The sequence below is a fragment of the Phacochoerus africanus genome, chromosome 15 (assembly GCF_016906955.1).
Source record: "Phacochoerus africanus isolate WHEZ1 chromosome 15, ROS_Pafr_v1, whole genome shotgun sequence".
Lineage (NCBI taxonomy): Eukaryota > Metazoa > Chordata > Mammalia > Artiodactyla > Suidae > Phacochoerus > Phacochoerus africanus.
Window position 1 is genome coordinate 39,646,127 of NC_062558.1, and position 15,872 is coordinate 39,661,998.

General features: G+C 54.5%; 1 protein-coding gene across 7 annotated transcripts in view; it reads left to right on the forward strand.

Annotated features, from left to right (window-relative positions):
* HECTD4 (HECT domain E3 ubiquitin protein ligase 4) overlaps positions 1 to 15,872 on the forward strand; it is a 209,247-nt gene that overhangs the window by 190,750 nt on the left and 2,625 nt on the right. For 5 of the 7 annotated variants that reach the window (XM_047760399.1, XM_047760396.1, XM_047760398.1 and 2 more), the window contains 13 exons: positions 1,581 to 1,804; positions 1,903 to 2,054; positions 4,171 to 4,277; positions 4,938 to 5,061; positions 7,234 to 7,424; positions 8,475 to 8,621; positions 9,364 to 9,483; positions 10,129 to 10,284; positions 11,814 to 11,917; positions 12,175 to 12,396; positions 14,137 to 14,303; positions 14,544 to 14,739; positions 15,318 to 15,540. In XM_047760399.1, the coding sequence (XP_047616355.1) occupies positions 1,581 to 1,804; positions 1,903 to 2,054; positions 4,171 to 4,277; positions 4,938 to 5,061; positions 7,234 to 7,424; positions 8,475 to 8,621; positions 9,364 to 9,483; positions 10,129 to 10,284; positions 11,814 to 11,917; positions 12,175 to 12,396; positions 14,137 to 14,303; positions 14,544 to 14,739; positions 15,318 to 15,540 (2,133 nt within the window). Of the gene's footprint in view, positions 1 to 1,580; positions 1,805 to 1,902; positions 2,055 to 4,170; positions 4,278 to 4,937; positions 5,062 to 5,676; positions 5,748 to 7,233; positions 7,425 to 8,474; positions 8,622 to 9,363; positions 9,484 to 10,128; positions 10,285 to 11,813; positions 11,918 to 12,174; positions 12,397 to 14,136; positions 14,304 to 14,543; positions 14,740 to 15,317; positions 15,541 to 15,872 lie in introns of those variants that run through there. The other 2 variants (XM_047760397.1, XM_047760401.1) reach the window with 2 other exon arrangements.

Consider the following 15,872-nt stretch of genomic DNA (forward strand, 5'->3'; position numbering starts at 1 on the left):
TAGCTGCTGGCCTACGCCACAGCCATAGCAATGCTGGATCCAAGCCGAGTCTGCAACCTACACCACAGTTCAGGGCAGCACAGTTCCTTAACCCACTGAGCAAGGCCAGGGATAGAATCTGTGTCCTCTTGGATGCTAGTCAGAGTCATTTCCACTGAGCCAGGACAGGAGCTCCTCAGCACAGTACTTTTAATATTCTGCTCATCGTAGTTGTGGTTTTGGTGGGGGGGGGGGTTCCTTTTTGGGCACCCCGAGGCATATGGAGTTCCCGGGCCAGGGATAAAAGTTGCAACCTGGCGCTGCAGAGACGCTGCCAATCCTGTTGCGCCACAGTGAGAACTCCTCGTCATGGGTATTTTGTATTAATTTTGAGCACCTGAGAGGCTGCCTCACTCTCCTTACCCTGGTTTCTGATAAGCTCCTTTATCAGAGAGTATTTGGCCCCTTTGGCTCTTAGCTGCGCACGTGGCGGTGGCTCGTTAGCATCTGTGGGGACCCTGAAGTCTTTTTCTGCCCTAATGAATGTTTCCCCGGTCCCTTCATGCTGTAATCTGCCTTTAGTTCTAGTTCCTGATTATGTTACAGTCAAGGCTTCCACATAAGGTACTCAGTCTTTTGATAACATCTTTGCCATGTTACAGCCACAGGCATTTCGCTTGAGATTCTTTGAGTTGAGAATCTATCTTCCACCCATCTGTCTTCTCACCCTCAGCCCAGATGCCCGGGAGGCCATCTGGTTCCCCAAGCCTGGCCTGAGCTAGATGGGGCTCTGGAGCATCAAGCCCCAGAGAGCGAGGCTGAGGAGCAAGGTGAGGTGAGGGCCAGAAGAGGAAGTCAGGCTGTCTCCCGGGGGTGCGGGGGTGGGGGGGGGAACCTTGGCCAAGTGGAACCTACAGATGGGCCCTGACTGGCCCTATAGGACAGCTGAGAGCGCCTTCTGGAGCACTTGTTTGGGAACTAAAAAAATACATCTTTTTTTTCTCATGCTCATGGACAGTTTTCTAGTATCTAAGAGAACTTTTTTTTCTACCTGCTGGTTGTGCCAGTTTTGAAGTGGGTCCTCTAGTACTAACTTGCTGAACAACTTGTACTTGGCACTGAAGCAGATTGAAGCCTCTATGTCCTCTTGCTCCTTGGGGACTGTCCGTCACAGGTTGCTGAAGTTAAGGGAGGTTCAGCCTCCATAATAAAGAGACCCTACAGTATGGTGGCTCAAACCCAGTGCAAGTTTATTTCTTGCACATGTAAGAGTCCTGGATGAGCCCTGAGGTCTGCCATTCCTTGGGGCTTGTCTTCTCCACGTAGCCAGTGGAGGGGTCCAGCACAGAAGAGAGCAGACTGGCCCAGGAGGGGCCCGTGAGCCACATCACAGGGCCACACCTCACAGCAGAGGAGGCTGGGTGAGTAACAGGTGTGCGTCCAGAAAGGGGAAACCGGGTAAACAGCTCATCATTGCCACTAACCACCCATTACTCATGTTCAAAAACAGAATGGTTGATAAAAAATAAATCATGCTGCAGGCTCATCCTGATGTAGCAGGTTCACAGCAGAATTGTTTGCCCTCCCTCCATTCTGTAAAGGTGAGAAGCTGGTGCCCGGGGCCAGAGAGGTGCTGACGGAGATATTTAAGAGCTGCGCCCACTCAGAGCAGATGCTGAGCCTGACGCCAGCAAAGCCCATCAAAGTGTCTGACATTTATCTTAGCAAAGAGCAGATCAACTCCCAGACACCAGGCAACCTCCTCCACCTCTTCTTCACCAATGTCCGGCCCCCTAAAAAGGTGCTGGAGGACCAGCTCACCCAGGTAGCCACCCCATCCCTGCCTTGCCTGCGCTGGGCCTTGGGTGCACCCCAGGCTGAGCCTGAGCTTCCTCCCCCTACCCCCGCTCTGGTGCTCCCCAGATCCTGAGGAAGTACGGCGTGCCGAAGCCCAAGTTCGACAAGAGCAAGTACAGCAAGGCTGGGAAGGAGCAGCACCCAGGGAAGGTGGTGAGCACCAAGCGGCCCATCACCAAGCCACCTGCCAAGGACAAGGCCGTGCTCAACAGCGTCAGGTGGGCTATGGCTCCGAAGGGGGTGCGGGCAGGGGCCATGGGCACCTCCTAGCATTCCTGGGAGGCTGTTGGCACCTCTGGGGAGACAGACATCCCTGCTTTGCTCTGCTCTGCTCTGCTGCCCGGGTCCTTTCCATCCTTGGCTTCCTCAACCGGAAGAGAATGTTCCATTTTATACACAAGGGTAATAAAATCTGGATGGTGCAGACTAGAAAGCAGACCAGTCTGAATTAATAAATATGAAGTGTACAGAAGTTTTTTAAAAGTCTAACTTCTTCGACCCACACTCATAATGTGTAGTTGTTGTGGAAAGACTGTGAAGTACATATATATACAGTGAAGAAAACAGAATTGCCCCACACATGGCAACTCCATTAAACTTTTAAGTACATAACATTTTGGTTGTGCATATGTATTATTTTCTTACATTTTAAATGGCTAAAATAGTAGAATATTCAAAAGCATATCCAGGGAAAAGCCACTGCTCTTCCTCGCCATTCTTAAGCCTCCCGAGTCCCCTCCCTGAGGCTGCCAGTGTCACTTACATAGCCTTTCAGAACTCTTGTGTGTGTGCATGAGCCAATGTATGCACACCCAGATATCAGGAAATGTACAAAATGCCTGTATCTTGCTGTTTCTTTGTTGGAGATGATCTCTTCCTCCTGAAGTTCCCCTCATAGCTCAGTGGTTAACGAACCGGACTAGATTAGATTCCATGAGGATGTGGGTTCGATCCCTGGCCTCGCTCAGTGGATTAAAGATCCAGCATTGCTGTGAGCTGTGGTGTAGGTCCCAGACATAGCTCAGATCTGGCCTTGCTGTGGCTGTGGCGTAGACCTGCAGCTGCAGCTCCAATTTGACCCCTAGCCTGGCAACTTCCATATGCCATGGTGAGGCCCTAAAAAGCAAAAAAAACCCAAAAACTTCCCCATTACTTTTTTTTAATAACTGTGTGACATTCCATATGTGGATATGTGCACATATTTAATAGAATTTTCTTTAGATGCAAGCTTAAAAAATATGTAACTCAGGTACTCACAGTTGAAATTCAGATAGCAAAGTATTATCTAGCAGGAGTCTCTAGAGGAATTGTTTAAATAATTAGAGAAAGAAGTGTCTTTTTATTAATTATTTTTTTGTCTTTTTAGGGCTGCGCTTGAGGCATATGGAGGTTCCCAGGCCAGGGGTCCAGTCGGACCTGTAGCCTCCAGCCTACACCACAGCCACAGCAATGCAGGATCCATGCTGCATCTGTGACCTACATCACAGCTCACAGCAATGCTGGATCCTTAACCCACTGAGCGAGGCCAAGGATCGAACCCAAGTCCTCATCGTTGCTAATTGGGTTCATTACCCACTGAGCCACGACAGAAACTCCATTTTTTATTAATTTATATAAATGGTGCTTTTAAGTCAGTACTGTCCCATAGAACTTTCTGTGATGATGGAAATCTGCTATCTCTCCGTCTGCTGTTCATCATAGTAGCCACTAGCCACATGTGGCTACTGAGCCCTGGAAATGAGGCAGGTACCACCAAGACACTGAACTTATAGTTTTACTTTAAACTTAAGTAGCTACATCTGGTAAGTGCCTACTTCTTGGGCAGTATAGTTCTGAAGTATGTAGAAAGAGTAAGTTTGAAAAGTGTCTCTACGAGATTTTTTCACATTTTAAAACATCAGTTTATCCTCATAATTTGCCCAGGAAACTTAATCAGAACAAAGCTGATCTTGGAAGTTCCTACTGTGGCTCAGCGGTAATAAACCCAACTAGTATCCATGAAGATGCAAGTTCGATCCCTGGCCTTGCTCAGTGGGTTAAGGATGCAGTCAGTGTAGGTTGCAGATGTGGCTCGGATCCTGCATTGCTGTGGCATAGGCTGGCAGCTGCAGCTCTGACTCGAGTCCTAGCCTGGGAACCTCCATATGCCATAGGCAAGGTCCTGAAAACCAAAAAAAAAAAAAAAAAGAACAAAGCTGATCTTGACTGCAGCCCTATCTGAACCATCAGCCATAGTTGGGGAAAGGTAAGCTAGTGCCTGGTGAGGGTCTGCATTCCCTCCACCAGGATGAGGTTAGGCATGAGGAGTTCTGATTCCAGCACTTTGGTCCACAGCAGGACTGCCTTGAGTGAGAAGAAGCCCACTGTGAAGCCAAAGTCACCGGAAAAGAGCAAGCCAGACGAAAAGGACCCAGAGAAGTCACCCACCAAAAAACAAGAAGGTGAATCAGCACCTTGGGCCTGATGCAGGCTCAGGGCTGCTTCCAGCCTGGGAACCAGCCCCTTTGCTTTTCCCCTGACCGCCTGGCTCCCTCGGGTTGTAGTTCAGGCAGGGCAGCCCTGCCCAAGACACAGGAGATCTTCCTGGCCGCCAGCTCTGCTGACCTGAACTTGTGGAGGTCAAAATATCATCTCCAAGAAATTCCACATGCCTCAGGGAAGAATAGATGATTATGACTGAAAGTAAAGATTGGAAATCTGCTCAGAAATTGTCTTCCAGAAGGTACTTACCTGAGGCCTTGGAGCTACTTTCCTAAAGGCCCAAGCAGAGTTGGAGAAAGCCATTCTCATTATTACAAAAATTGTTTACTAAGTCAGGACTGTTTCTAAGATGCTGGAAAGACAGGACTGTGGGTGAGTGCTGCACCACTTGGTGACCAGCCCAATGACATGAGGCTGCAGCTCAGAGGCCCGGTCTGGTCAGGGGATATGCGTGTCCTTGAGCAGTGGGGGAAGACAGCTTATTAACAGACCCTGGAGTGATAATGATGGGAGACTGAAGGGGAGTTGGATGAACAGGGTCCCAAAAGAGAGGCTATGAGGAGAGCTTGTGGTGAGGCCACCTCCCTCCAGATTCCTGACACTGACCATTTTCCCATCAGTCCCTGAGGAAAAGTACCTGACCTTGGAAGGATTTCACAAGTTTGTTATTGACCGGGCCAAGCAAGACATCCGTAGTGTCTGGAGGGCGATTTTATCCTGTGGTTACGATCTTCATTTTGAGAGGTAAGAGGTTGTCCCTTAACCCAGCAGATACCTTGTGTGAAAATTGTTCTTGGCCACTAAGTGCACCCCTGGGAAATTACGTCCTGGGTAGCCATTCTGTCTAGCCTGTTCTTAATGCCTATTGAGTTGAGTTATTTTCTAATTTTTCATCATTGTTAAAGTGGGTATTCTAACCCATTTGAAAACAAACCATGTTCCAGACGGCAGAAGTTCACCGTCTCACAGTTCTGGAGGCTGGAAGTCCAAGATCAGGATGTCAACGGGGTGGTTTTTCCGGAGCGCTCTCCTTGGCTTGTGGATGTCCACCTTCCTGCTGAGTGTTCACTTGGCCTTTCCTCTGTGTGCCTGTGGCCCTAGTGTCTCAACCTCTGCTTATGAGGACGCCAGCCCTATCGGATTGGGGCCCCATCCTATGACCTTCTCTAACCTAATTAGCTTTTTAAAGGCCCTGTCTCTGAATACAGTCACATTGGGGGTTAGAACTTCAGCATATGAATTAGCAGGAAGGGGGCATTTCTTCAGTCGTTAACAAGGATTATTTCTTCCTCCAAAGAGTCTGTTTTGTTTGGAGTTGCTCTTTCTCTCCCAGTCTTCACTACCCTCTCTCCCTTCCAGGCAGGAGCACGACAAGGTCACTGGTCACCCAGCCTCCAGGGCCAAACAAACATGCTTCCCCCTTTCTAGCTGTAAGTGAATCCCAAGCAGGCCAAAAGAAACCTCCCTGCCCCTCCCTCTGGCTCTCCCCAGCAAGATGCACCGGGCCTCGGAAAAGGAACCACTGCCAGAAGCGTGCCTTTTTTGAAGCCTCATTCTCAGAGTTGAGAAATTGTTTACTGCTTGGCACCAGCATTTTGTACCTTCATTGAAGGCTCAGAGTCGCTGCCCAGATGGGCCTTGGATCGTGGTGGCTGGACCAAGTTCTCTGACTGGTTATAGAAAGCAGTAAGAGACATGACTTTGAGGGGTTTTGTTAAAAGTAGAATCACCTCTTTTAAATGAGAAATTGCATTCTAAATGAGAAGGGAACAAATTGGACTGCAAACTAGTTCCAAGGTGACACACTAAAAATAACAGCTGGAAGGGCTCATTCACGTGAGTTATGGGGCCACTGGAAGGGGCTGGAAGGGGGCCCTCCCCGCAGAGGGGATCCCCTTCTGAAGGAGACTAGGTCTCTCGGAGCTCTTCTTGGGTAGGACAGAGGTGGCCTGTGGTGGAGAGCCTGGCACCAGCCTCCCCCCACCAAGATAGGTCCCCCCAAGATAGGTGTGATACGCCCTGCGGTGTGTGGGCCATTCGAGGTGCCATGGGCTCTGGAACTAGAGGCACTTGTTCTCTGGCCCCCCCACCCCGCACCTGCCCTTCTTGGGTTAATAATGCAGTTTGTGGAGGAAGGACACACACTCAATAATAGCTTCCTGCCGTTTATACAAATGCAAAGGAGACTTCTAGTGATTCTGTGCCCAGTGGTGATCACTTTGAAATGTTGGAGTAAACACTCTCCCAGCATTTTTCTGAGAGTAGGTTTTTTCAATACTGTAGAGTGAAATCAGTTGGCTTTTCTCATTTTTCCACATCATTCGGTACCGTTCCACCAGAGGAGCTTAGTGGCTGCCTAGCGGCCCATTGTTAGGGGTGAGTACTTTACGTCCAGTGCTGCAGCCCTCACAGACGCAGCTCTGCCTACCTGTTCAGGCAGCTCTGTAGGTGAACCCTGGGGTGGGATCCTGGGTAAAGGATGATGGCTAGAGCAGCACCAGCAGCTGGCACTTGCTGTGCCCTCAGAAAGTGCTGGGCAGTGTGCCCTGTGCACCACAGGCATCCTCTTGGCATGAGGCTGTGCTATGGCCAGCTCCATTTGATAGATGAAGAAACTGAGGCTCGGGAAGTAGGTGTGCTTTATAGCCTATTCTCACCCAAGGACTCCAGAGCCCCATCTTTACTGCTAAAACCCTGCTTCCCACGGACAAGAGGGAGCCCTTTGCCATCCCCCAGCCTGCTCGGCCTGTCCCTTGTGAAAGGAGCTCTCCTGTCTCTGGTCCCCTGCAGTCAGCACCTTGGCTGAGCACCAGGCAAGCCCTGGGAGATGAGGCTGTCCTATGAACCACCTCTAGGAGCTGTGACCTGGCTCCAGCGGTCCCCGGTGCCACCCCACCTTGCCTCTCCCCACCCCAGGTGCGCCTGCATCGACGTCCGGCACGCACATAAGGCCTCCAGGAAGTGGACTCTGGAGATGGACGTGGCGCTCGTGCAGTACATCAACCGGCTGTGCCGCCACTTGGCCATCACCCCTGCACGGCTGCATCCCCACGAGGTGTATCTGGACCCTGCAGACGCTGCCGACCCCAGGGTGGCCTGTCTCTTGAGTACGTGACCCCAGGGATGCCTTTCAGGGACCCTCCCTGGGCTGCCCTGTGGGGGCCGCCCCACTATGGGGCAGGGTGTTTAGAAGGACCGGGTGCCCTTTACACATCCATTCAGTAAATCCTTAGAAACACCTGCCCTGGATCAGGTGAATAAAAAGGAGAAAGACAAGAAGCTGTGATTGTGGCCAAATTAATGTGTATGAGGCCTTATGATGTCAACCCAGCCAAGAGCAGATGGTGAACTTAGGCAAAAAATGCTCCCAGCATCGCTCCCATGTTTGGAGAAGAGATGTGTGTGAGGGCAGGCAGGTCAAGTCAGGGGCCAGTGTCAGTTTCCCAGTTCAGATGTACGATGTCACATGGGGGAAGCTGAGTGGAAGATACAGGACTCTTTGTGCCTTTTCTGCAACTTTCTATAAGCCTGTAATTATTTCAGGATTAAAAGTTAAAAATAATTTGATACAAAGCCCTGCATATGCAAAGCACTGGCACAGCCCTAGAGTCCGGCTGAGTGGACCCTTGGATTCCTTAGGAGTCCGGGCCTCATCCATTGCTTCCACTCAGCACAGCCTCAGGGAAGTGGGGTCCCTGCTCCCTCAAGGTCAGCCTCTCTGGGTCCCAGGGATAAAACCCACCATAGGAGGGGAGTTCCTGTCCTACATAGCGCAGCAGAAACAAATCCGACTAGGAGCCATGAGGTTGCGGGTTCGATCCCTGGCCTCACTCGGTGGATTAAGGATCCGATGTTGCTGTGAGCTGCAGTTTAGGTTGCAGATGTGGCTCGGATCCTGCATGGCTGTGGCTGTGGTGTAGGCAGCAGCTGCAGCTCTGATTTGACCCCTAGCTTGAGAACCTCCATATGCCATGGGTGCAGCCCTAAAAAAGCACTCGCGCACACACACCACACACACACCCACACACCCACCCACAGGAGCCTCGTTCCACTTGAAGTGCCCACTCTGGGGCCCTCCCTGTGACCTGGCCTCCTGAGCTGCTTGCACGTGGGGATGCCATGCTGAGCCCCACCTGACCTCCCCTCATTCCCCACAGACATGCCCATCGAGAGCCTGCGCCTGCGCTTCGCCCTGCTGCAGTCCCTGAACACCACGCTGGAGACCTTCTTCCTGCCGCTGGTGGAGCTGCGCCAGACACCCATGTACACCCACAGCATCGCCGCCCTGCTGCAGGAGGCCAAAGGTTGGTGCCCGGACCTCCCAGACATCCCACACCCAGCCTGGAGCAGCAGTTCTACCCAAGAGCTGTTACTTTAGTTATGCTCTGAAAAAAAATGTGCTCCGAAAAAATAAATGTACCTTACGGAGCTTTGAGACTATTTAGAGATGTATAAAGTTAAAGCTTTGACTCGCGGGCTGTTCCCCACATCCCTGAATCCTGGAGACGACCAGACAAATGAGTCTGTCCTTCCAGACTTCTCTGTTCACATACAATAGACACACATTATTCCATTTTTTTGTTCATCAAAAACTGGGTATCCTGTTGTATACTCTGTTCCACGGCCCTGCTTTGTAGGTCCCTGCATGTCCGGCGGCACAGAGCCTCCCTGCCTTACTGTCCAGAGTGCAGGTGCCATATCCTTACTGATAACACACCTCGGTGGTTTTTAGTTTTGGCTGTTCCAGAAACTGCCACAGCAAAACCTCCTTGTTTTTTGTGGATTTGGGTTTGTATTCCTGGAAGCCAGGTGTCTCCAGGTGTGACAGGATCCAGTGGTTTCATTCGGTGCTCATGTTTGGGTAAAATGACTCTCCCTCCAGTGGCATGTCCCATCCCCCCAACCCTCACCCCAGGGGCCAGCGGCTGCTCCAGGAGAGACCGGATGGACCCACAGGGGACAGCGTGGCCTCCTCTGGGCCTCAGGGTGACCAGGAAGGAAGAGAAGCCGCCCCATCCCAGCCTCTCTCCCACATTCCTCCTTCAGGGCTGATCTTTTATGACACCAAGGTGACAGTCATGAATCGAGTGCTGAACGCCACTGTGCAGAGGACGGCTGACCACGCGGCGCCAGAGATCACTCTGGACCCTCTGGAGATCGTAGGAGGTGAGATTAGCTACACAAGCCAGAAAATGCAGGCAGTTGTGCTTAAACTAGTTGATTTCTCTCACATTAGAAGCCTCTAGAAGAGGGCAATCCAGGGCAGCTCTGGCTGTCCCTCGTGGGTGCTGCCACTCCTGTCATCCTACTCTGTGTCCCATCGTCCCATTGTTTGGATTCCCGCTTCCAGTCATTCCACAGCGCCCCTTGCGGGGCAGCGGGGGCGGGGGGGGGGGGGGAAGCAGCGGCACAGGCCACGCCTCCGGGGGGGGCAGGGCGAGAGAGTGGGCTTTCTTCTGGCCCTGGAGCTGCTAAAATCAGGGCACTGGCCCCAAAGAGGGGGAGCTGGATACTGGGAAGGCAGCTGGAGTCTTTGCCACGGCCTGTGCAGACAGACATCAGGAGGGCGAATGAGAGGAGCCCGGTGAGGCGGGAGGCTCACCCAGACTCACGGAAGGATGGGGGGGCGATCCCCGGAGAACAGGGAGGGTGGGCCCCTCGAGGGACCCACAGGCAGAGGCGGGAAAGATCCAAAGATGTTCCAGGAGCAGAGAGCAGGCAGGAGCTGGGCTGGATGAGGGGAGCGGGGGGGCCGGGGCTGGGAGGTGAGAGGCGCCCCGGCGGTTTCAGCTCTTCATCTCTCTCTTCCAGGGGAGATCAGAGCCTCTGAAAACTCCTACTTCTGCCAGGCGGCCAGGCAGCTGGCCTCAGTGCCGTCCTCCCAGCTTTGCGTTAAACTGGCGAGTGGCGGTGACCCCACCTATGCCTTCAACATCCGCTTCACTGGGGAGGAGGTCCACGGCACCAGTAAGTGGCGGCCTCGCCAGGGCCTCTTTCAGCCAGTTCAGGACGGAGGCTGTGTTCAGAAAGTAAAAATTTCTGGGGTAATTTTTAGCCTAAAGATCTTACCCATTAGCAACAGTAGAGCCCCCACCCTTATTACCGCGCTCTGCCCAGAAGCCAGGTCTGCCCCAGAGTGACCCTCTGTCCAGGCTCCCCAAACCCAGCCCCTCAGACTTGCCCTGTTCCCTGGGGATCTCGTGCCCCCTGCTGGTCGGTGACTTCAGCGCAGCACCTTCCAGGCTGTGGTCAATGCTAGGGGTGCGTTTCTTGCCGAGTGGACCTGGGAGAGATGCCCTCACCGTGGACTGGACTTCTTTTCTAGGAAGACCCCCCCTGGCTGAGGGGTTGAGTTAAAATCTTGTATGTGCCCCATGAGAGACAGGGGTTTGAGGAGCCCGTGATCAAAATGGCACCTTCTGACATCTCATGCTGCAGGGATGAGGAATGGCCACTCAGAAAACGTTCCCTGGGGATCCTTTCAGTCAGATTAGCCCAGACACTCAGAAAATCCTCTCACGCTGGATGGGGGAAGAAAGTTCCTCTTCCGGTAGCCGCACCGGGCTGAGAACACTGTCTCCCATCCCGCCCTCATCATGCGACCTCTGGGCACACCTCAGAGAACAGCTCTGTTCTCTAATGACACCATCTTTGTCCCGCTTTGTAGATGGGGAAACTGGGGCTCCACAAAGTTAAGTAGCTTCCGCAGGGTCAGGGGGCTCACTGGGGTTCAAACCCAGGTCTGTCCAGTTCCAAAGCCCAGCCCTTGATGTCTTCAGGAGACAAGAGTCTCCTGCTTTTCTCCTGGAACCAAGTGAAGGCCAGGCCCTGACATCTCCCCAACCAAGTCCTCCCCGTGGGTCTGACCAAGCAGTACGTGCACAGCTGTTTTCATGCCTCAGGACACCAATGGGGATGCACAGGGGAGAGCAGCGGAGCCCCAGCCATAGGGAAGAGTTTTGCAAAAAACCCAAAGGCAGGTTTGGAGTGGCAGCAGGAGAGGAGTCGATCACTGCCCACTGCCCTTTGCCTGTGTCATGCGTCCATCCGTGTAGTTATACACACACTGAATGCACACTGAGGTCCCAGGCTTGGCTGGACACAGTTCTGAGTGAAACAGAGCCCGGCTTCCAGCCCAGCACAGGAGGCAAACATGGGTCCTACAAGCCCTCAGCATCATTGTCAACCTGCAACTGTGATAGGTGTCCCGCGTAGGGTCTGCCTTTGATCTCACTCAATCCCTGAAACCAGCCTGGAGGTCAGGACAGTCACTGCCCGCCTTTGGGAGATGAGGGGCTGAGGCTGGCTCCAGTAGGAACGTGATTCCCAGGAGTCGCCCAGCTCATCAGTGGCCCTGTGTTCTCCCAGCCCTCGGCGAGTTCTCTTTCTAGGCCACCGAAGCCTGGGTCAGGGGTGGGGGGCAGAGGAGCTGATGTTCCTGATGGGGACAGGGCCTACAGGCAGGGAAGGCTGATGGGTCCCTGTCTATCATGTAGGCGGTTCCTTCCGCCACTTCCTGTGGCAGGTGTGCAAAGAGCTGCAGAGCTCCTCACTGTCCCTCCTCCTGCTGTGCCCCAGCTCCGCCGTCAACAAGAACAAGGTAAGACTCCAGGCCCCGGCAGCTGCGGCCAGTGCCATCCCCCCCCCGCCCCCCCGCAGTCAGCTCCCTGGGAGCAGTGGCTCGCCAGGTGCATGGCCTCGTCAGCTTGGTGCTTCACCAAGCCTTCCTGGTCTGGGCAGGGCCTCCCTTTGCAGTGGTTCCCTCCTGCCTGCCATGGGTCACGTGAGCCTGGGACACATGTTCCTGGGGCCAGTAGAGGCACAGGTGGGTCAGCTCACGCGTGCCTCCACTTCCAGGGGAAATACATCCTGACCCCAAGCCCCATCACCTACGGGGAGGAGCAGCTGCTGCACTTCCTGGGCCAGTTGCTGGGAATTGCAATTCGAGCAGATGTCCCTCTTCCCCTGGACCTCCTGCCCTCCTTCTGGAAGACGCTGGTAGGGGAGCCCCTGGACCCTGACCAAGACCTGCAGGAAGCAGACATCCTCACCTACAATTATGTCAAGAAATTTGAGAGTGTAAGTAAAAAACACATTTTTTTTCTAGGGGACAGCAGGGCCCCGGAGCAGTGGCCTGCCATTCTGCTTAGGCCTCTGTGGCCCCCCTGGGGACTGACAGGGACCTCCCAGAGAGCATGAGGGAGCATGAGGCACATCCACTGGCGAGGCTTGCCTCACAGGGCCCGGAGCCCCTGGCCTCCCTCCTTTACCATCTGCCCCACCTCGTAAGGACACAGGGGGAAGGGGCCCCCACAGCAGAGGGAGCAGAGGTGTTCGGTGGAAACTGCTCCACGCAGAGCTGGTTTCACTTTTAAGAGCTTCATTTCGGGGCTTCACGAAGGGCGCAGGAGATCAGCTCTGGGGCATCACCTAGGCAGAGCGCTGGGAACACAGCACTTGTTCCCTCTCCTGAGGCCTGAAGAAGGCTGCTCTCCATGGGGGACAACTACTGAAGGAAGTGCCACAGCAGTTGACTGTGACGTGAAGGCCCTCTGAGGGGCCCCCAGTACCTGCTCTCTGTAATCCCCGCAGCTGCCACTTGGGGGAGCCAGCATGTGGGAGCAGCTGAGCCAGGGGCCTGGCGAGCAGCGGGCTTTGCAGCACAGACAGGGCTGACGGTGAATTGTCTGAAGGGTCAAAGCAGGACACCCCCGTGGACTGGGGATTTATGAGTCGTTCCCAGCCACTGCTGTGAGAAGTCCTCAGGAGCTGTGGGTGGCAGCAGAGGCCTGAGGCTGGCAGGGCCTCTAAGATAGTGTCCGAATAAACAAATGAAAACAAAACAAAACAAAAAAGCTGGTGTCCAGGCAGACAGTCCAGCCAAGGCTTCTGTCTGGGGAGGACGGGCAAGCCGGGATACAGAACCACCTTGGGGAGGGGAGAAGGAGGAGGCACAAAAACCAGAAAGAAACGCCTTGAACTTGTCAGGGGTGCCCGCTGTCATCACCACCCCAGAGCCGCAGGCTTTTCCGCTGGGTCAGTTCCTGTCCTCTCCTCAGTAGCCCAGCATGCTCATCAGGGTCTTGTGAACCCTAAATTTCCATCAATGGGGTGCCGATGCTAGAGAGGTGGCCCACATACCTCACACAAGGGGAATCAAGTCAGGGCCCTCTGATAACAGAAACCCCAGCTCAATCCAGATGAGAAACTTTTTTTTTTCTTTTTAGGGCCACACCCGTGGCATATGGAGGTTCCCAGGCTAGGGGTCAAATGGGAGCTGCAGCCGCCGGCCTACACCAGAGCCACAGCAACGCGGGATCCGAGCCACGTCTGCCACCTACACCACAGCTCATGGCAACGCTAGATTGTTAACCCACTGAGCAAGGCCAGGGATCGAACCTGCATCCTCATGGAGACCATGTTGGATTCTTAACCTGCAGAGCCACAGCGGGAACTCCCCCCACACATACCTTTTTTTTAAATGATTCACTCTTAAAAGTACAGATACAGATTTGGCTCTAGGGCAGAATCCGGGTACCTCCATGATGCCGTCAATGACTGATCTCAAGATGGCACCCACCTTCAGCCGTGCCCAATTGGGGTGGCTGTAATTTGGGTCCCATTAGCCAGGCCTGGGTCATGTGCCTAACCTTCAAGTCATGGCAAGGCTGACAGGCCAGGTCTCTGCCATCCACCCATTCACAGTGGCCACGGTAGCCCCTACCCAGGCAGTACCTGGTGTTTGCCCAACTGGGTTGGGGTTCCATCTTCCGGGGGCCTGGGGCAGTCTGGGTCAGCCTCGCTCTCTCTGCCCTCCAGATCAACGACGAGATTGAGCTGGAGGCCCTGTGCGCCGAGATCGCCTCCCAGCACCTGGCCACCGAGAGCCCCGACGGGCCCAACAAGCCCTGCTGCCGGTTCACCTACCTGACCATGACGGGCGAGGAGGTGGAGCTGTGCAGCCGCGGCCGGCACATCCCTGTGGCGTGAGTGTGCGGCCTCGGTTGGGCCGGGTGGCTCTCACCAGGGGGAGGATGTGGGCTGGACCGTGGGCCCCGGGAGAGCTGGTGGAACATCTTCAGTGGCCGGGCTGAGGCGGTGGACCCAGAGCAGAGGGGAGTCACTGAGCTGCCAGGCCCGGGAAGTCCAGGTAGCAGTCTGGGGTCCTCTGGCGCCAGAGCAGCCTCTTGGGCATCGTCCCTCACCGCGTCCCCCATGGCCCGCAGGTGGGAGAACAAGGACATCTACGCGGCCGCCATCCGGAGCCTGCGGCTGCGGGAGCTGCAGAACGTGGAGTGCGTGACGGCCGTACGGGCGGGGCTGGGCTCCATCATCCCCCTGCAGCTGCTCACCACGCTCAGCCCGCTGGAGATGGAGCTGCGGACGTGCGGCCTCCCCTACATCAACCTCGAGTTCCTGAAGGTCGGTGGCCCAGCCGGGCTGGGATGGGCTGGGCTGGGCTGGCAGGCATGTCTGCAGTGGCCCGTCACATGTCACAGTACTTCCTCTGTCCCCCTCCTGTGGGGGGGAGCTGTGCTCACTCCCATCTCACTGTAAGAGAGTCACTTGCCAAGGTCACCCAGCCAGGAAGCGGCAGAGTCAGACCTCAGACCCAGGTCCCCTGCCTCCAGAGCCCATGAATGAAGCCCCCAGGCTCAGGTGGCATATTCTTGCCAAGCCCCCTCCACTCCTCACCCTGGCCCATGCCAGCCGGGGACCTTGCCAGGTGACTTCACCTCTAGTGGGAACGGTGACAGGACCTACCCAGTGAGTTTCATTTTAGTGTACTGAGGTGTGTGTGTGTTACACAGAGGCGGTAACATAGTAGAGCCCCTGCTCCAGGCCTCCTGTGTAGGCCGGTCACACAGACAGCCGCTGCCTCTGTGGACCTTGTCATCCTGGCAACTCGCTGTGTCCCACGGCCGTGTTTCCCTGCGGCACCCGCTCCGGGCTCTGGCCCGCTGCAGGCCGGCTCACATGTGGGGGCCTTTCTTCCCCAGGCCCACACCATGTACCAGGTGGGGCTGATGGAGACGGACCAGCACATCGAGTTCTTCTGGGGGGCACTGGAGATGTTTGCCCAGGAGGAGCTGTGCAAATTCATCAAGTTTGCCTGCAACCAGGAGCGCATCCCATTCACCTGCCCCTGCAAAGACGGGGGCCCTGACACAGCCCATGTGCCCCCGTACCCGATGAAGATCGCCCCCCCGGATGGCACAGCAGGTACTGGCCTGGCCTTCCCTGGTCATGTTCCAGGTGGGGATACACAGGCCCTTCTGTTTGGACCTGGGGCTGCCAGGCCCTGTGAAGGAGGGAACGACAGACAGGGACCCGAACACCAAAGCCCAAATAGAAATGAGGGCGAGGCGCGGGCGGGGAGGGGGAGCCTACGGGTCCTGGGTGTCCCAAACCCGACCTTTGCCAAGGGGCAGCATAGGCCTGATGTTGACATATCGTTGGAAATTTTAAAAGGCTTAAAATCCAGAAATGTTTTAATCTGCCAACTTTCTTCATGGTACAAAATGATTAAATGTAGAAAATTCCAAACAAAATGC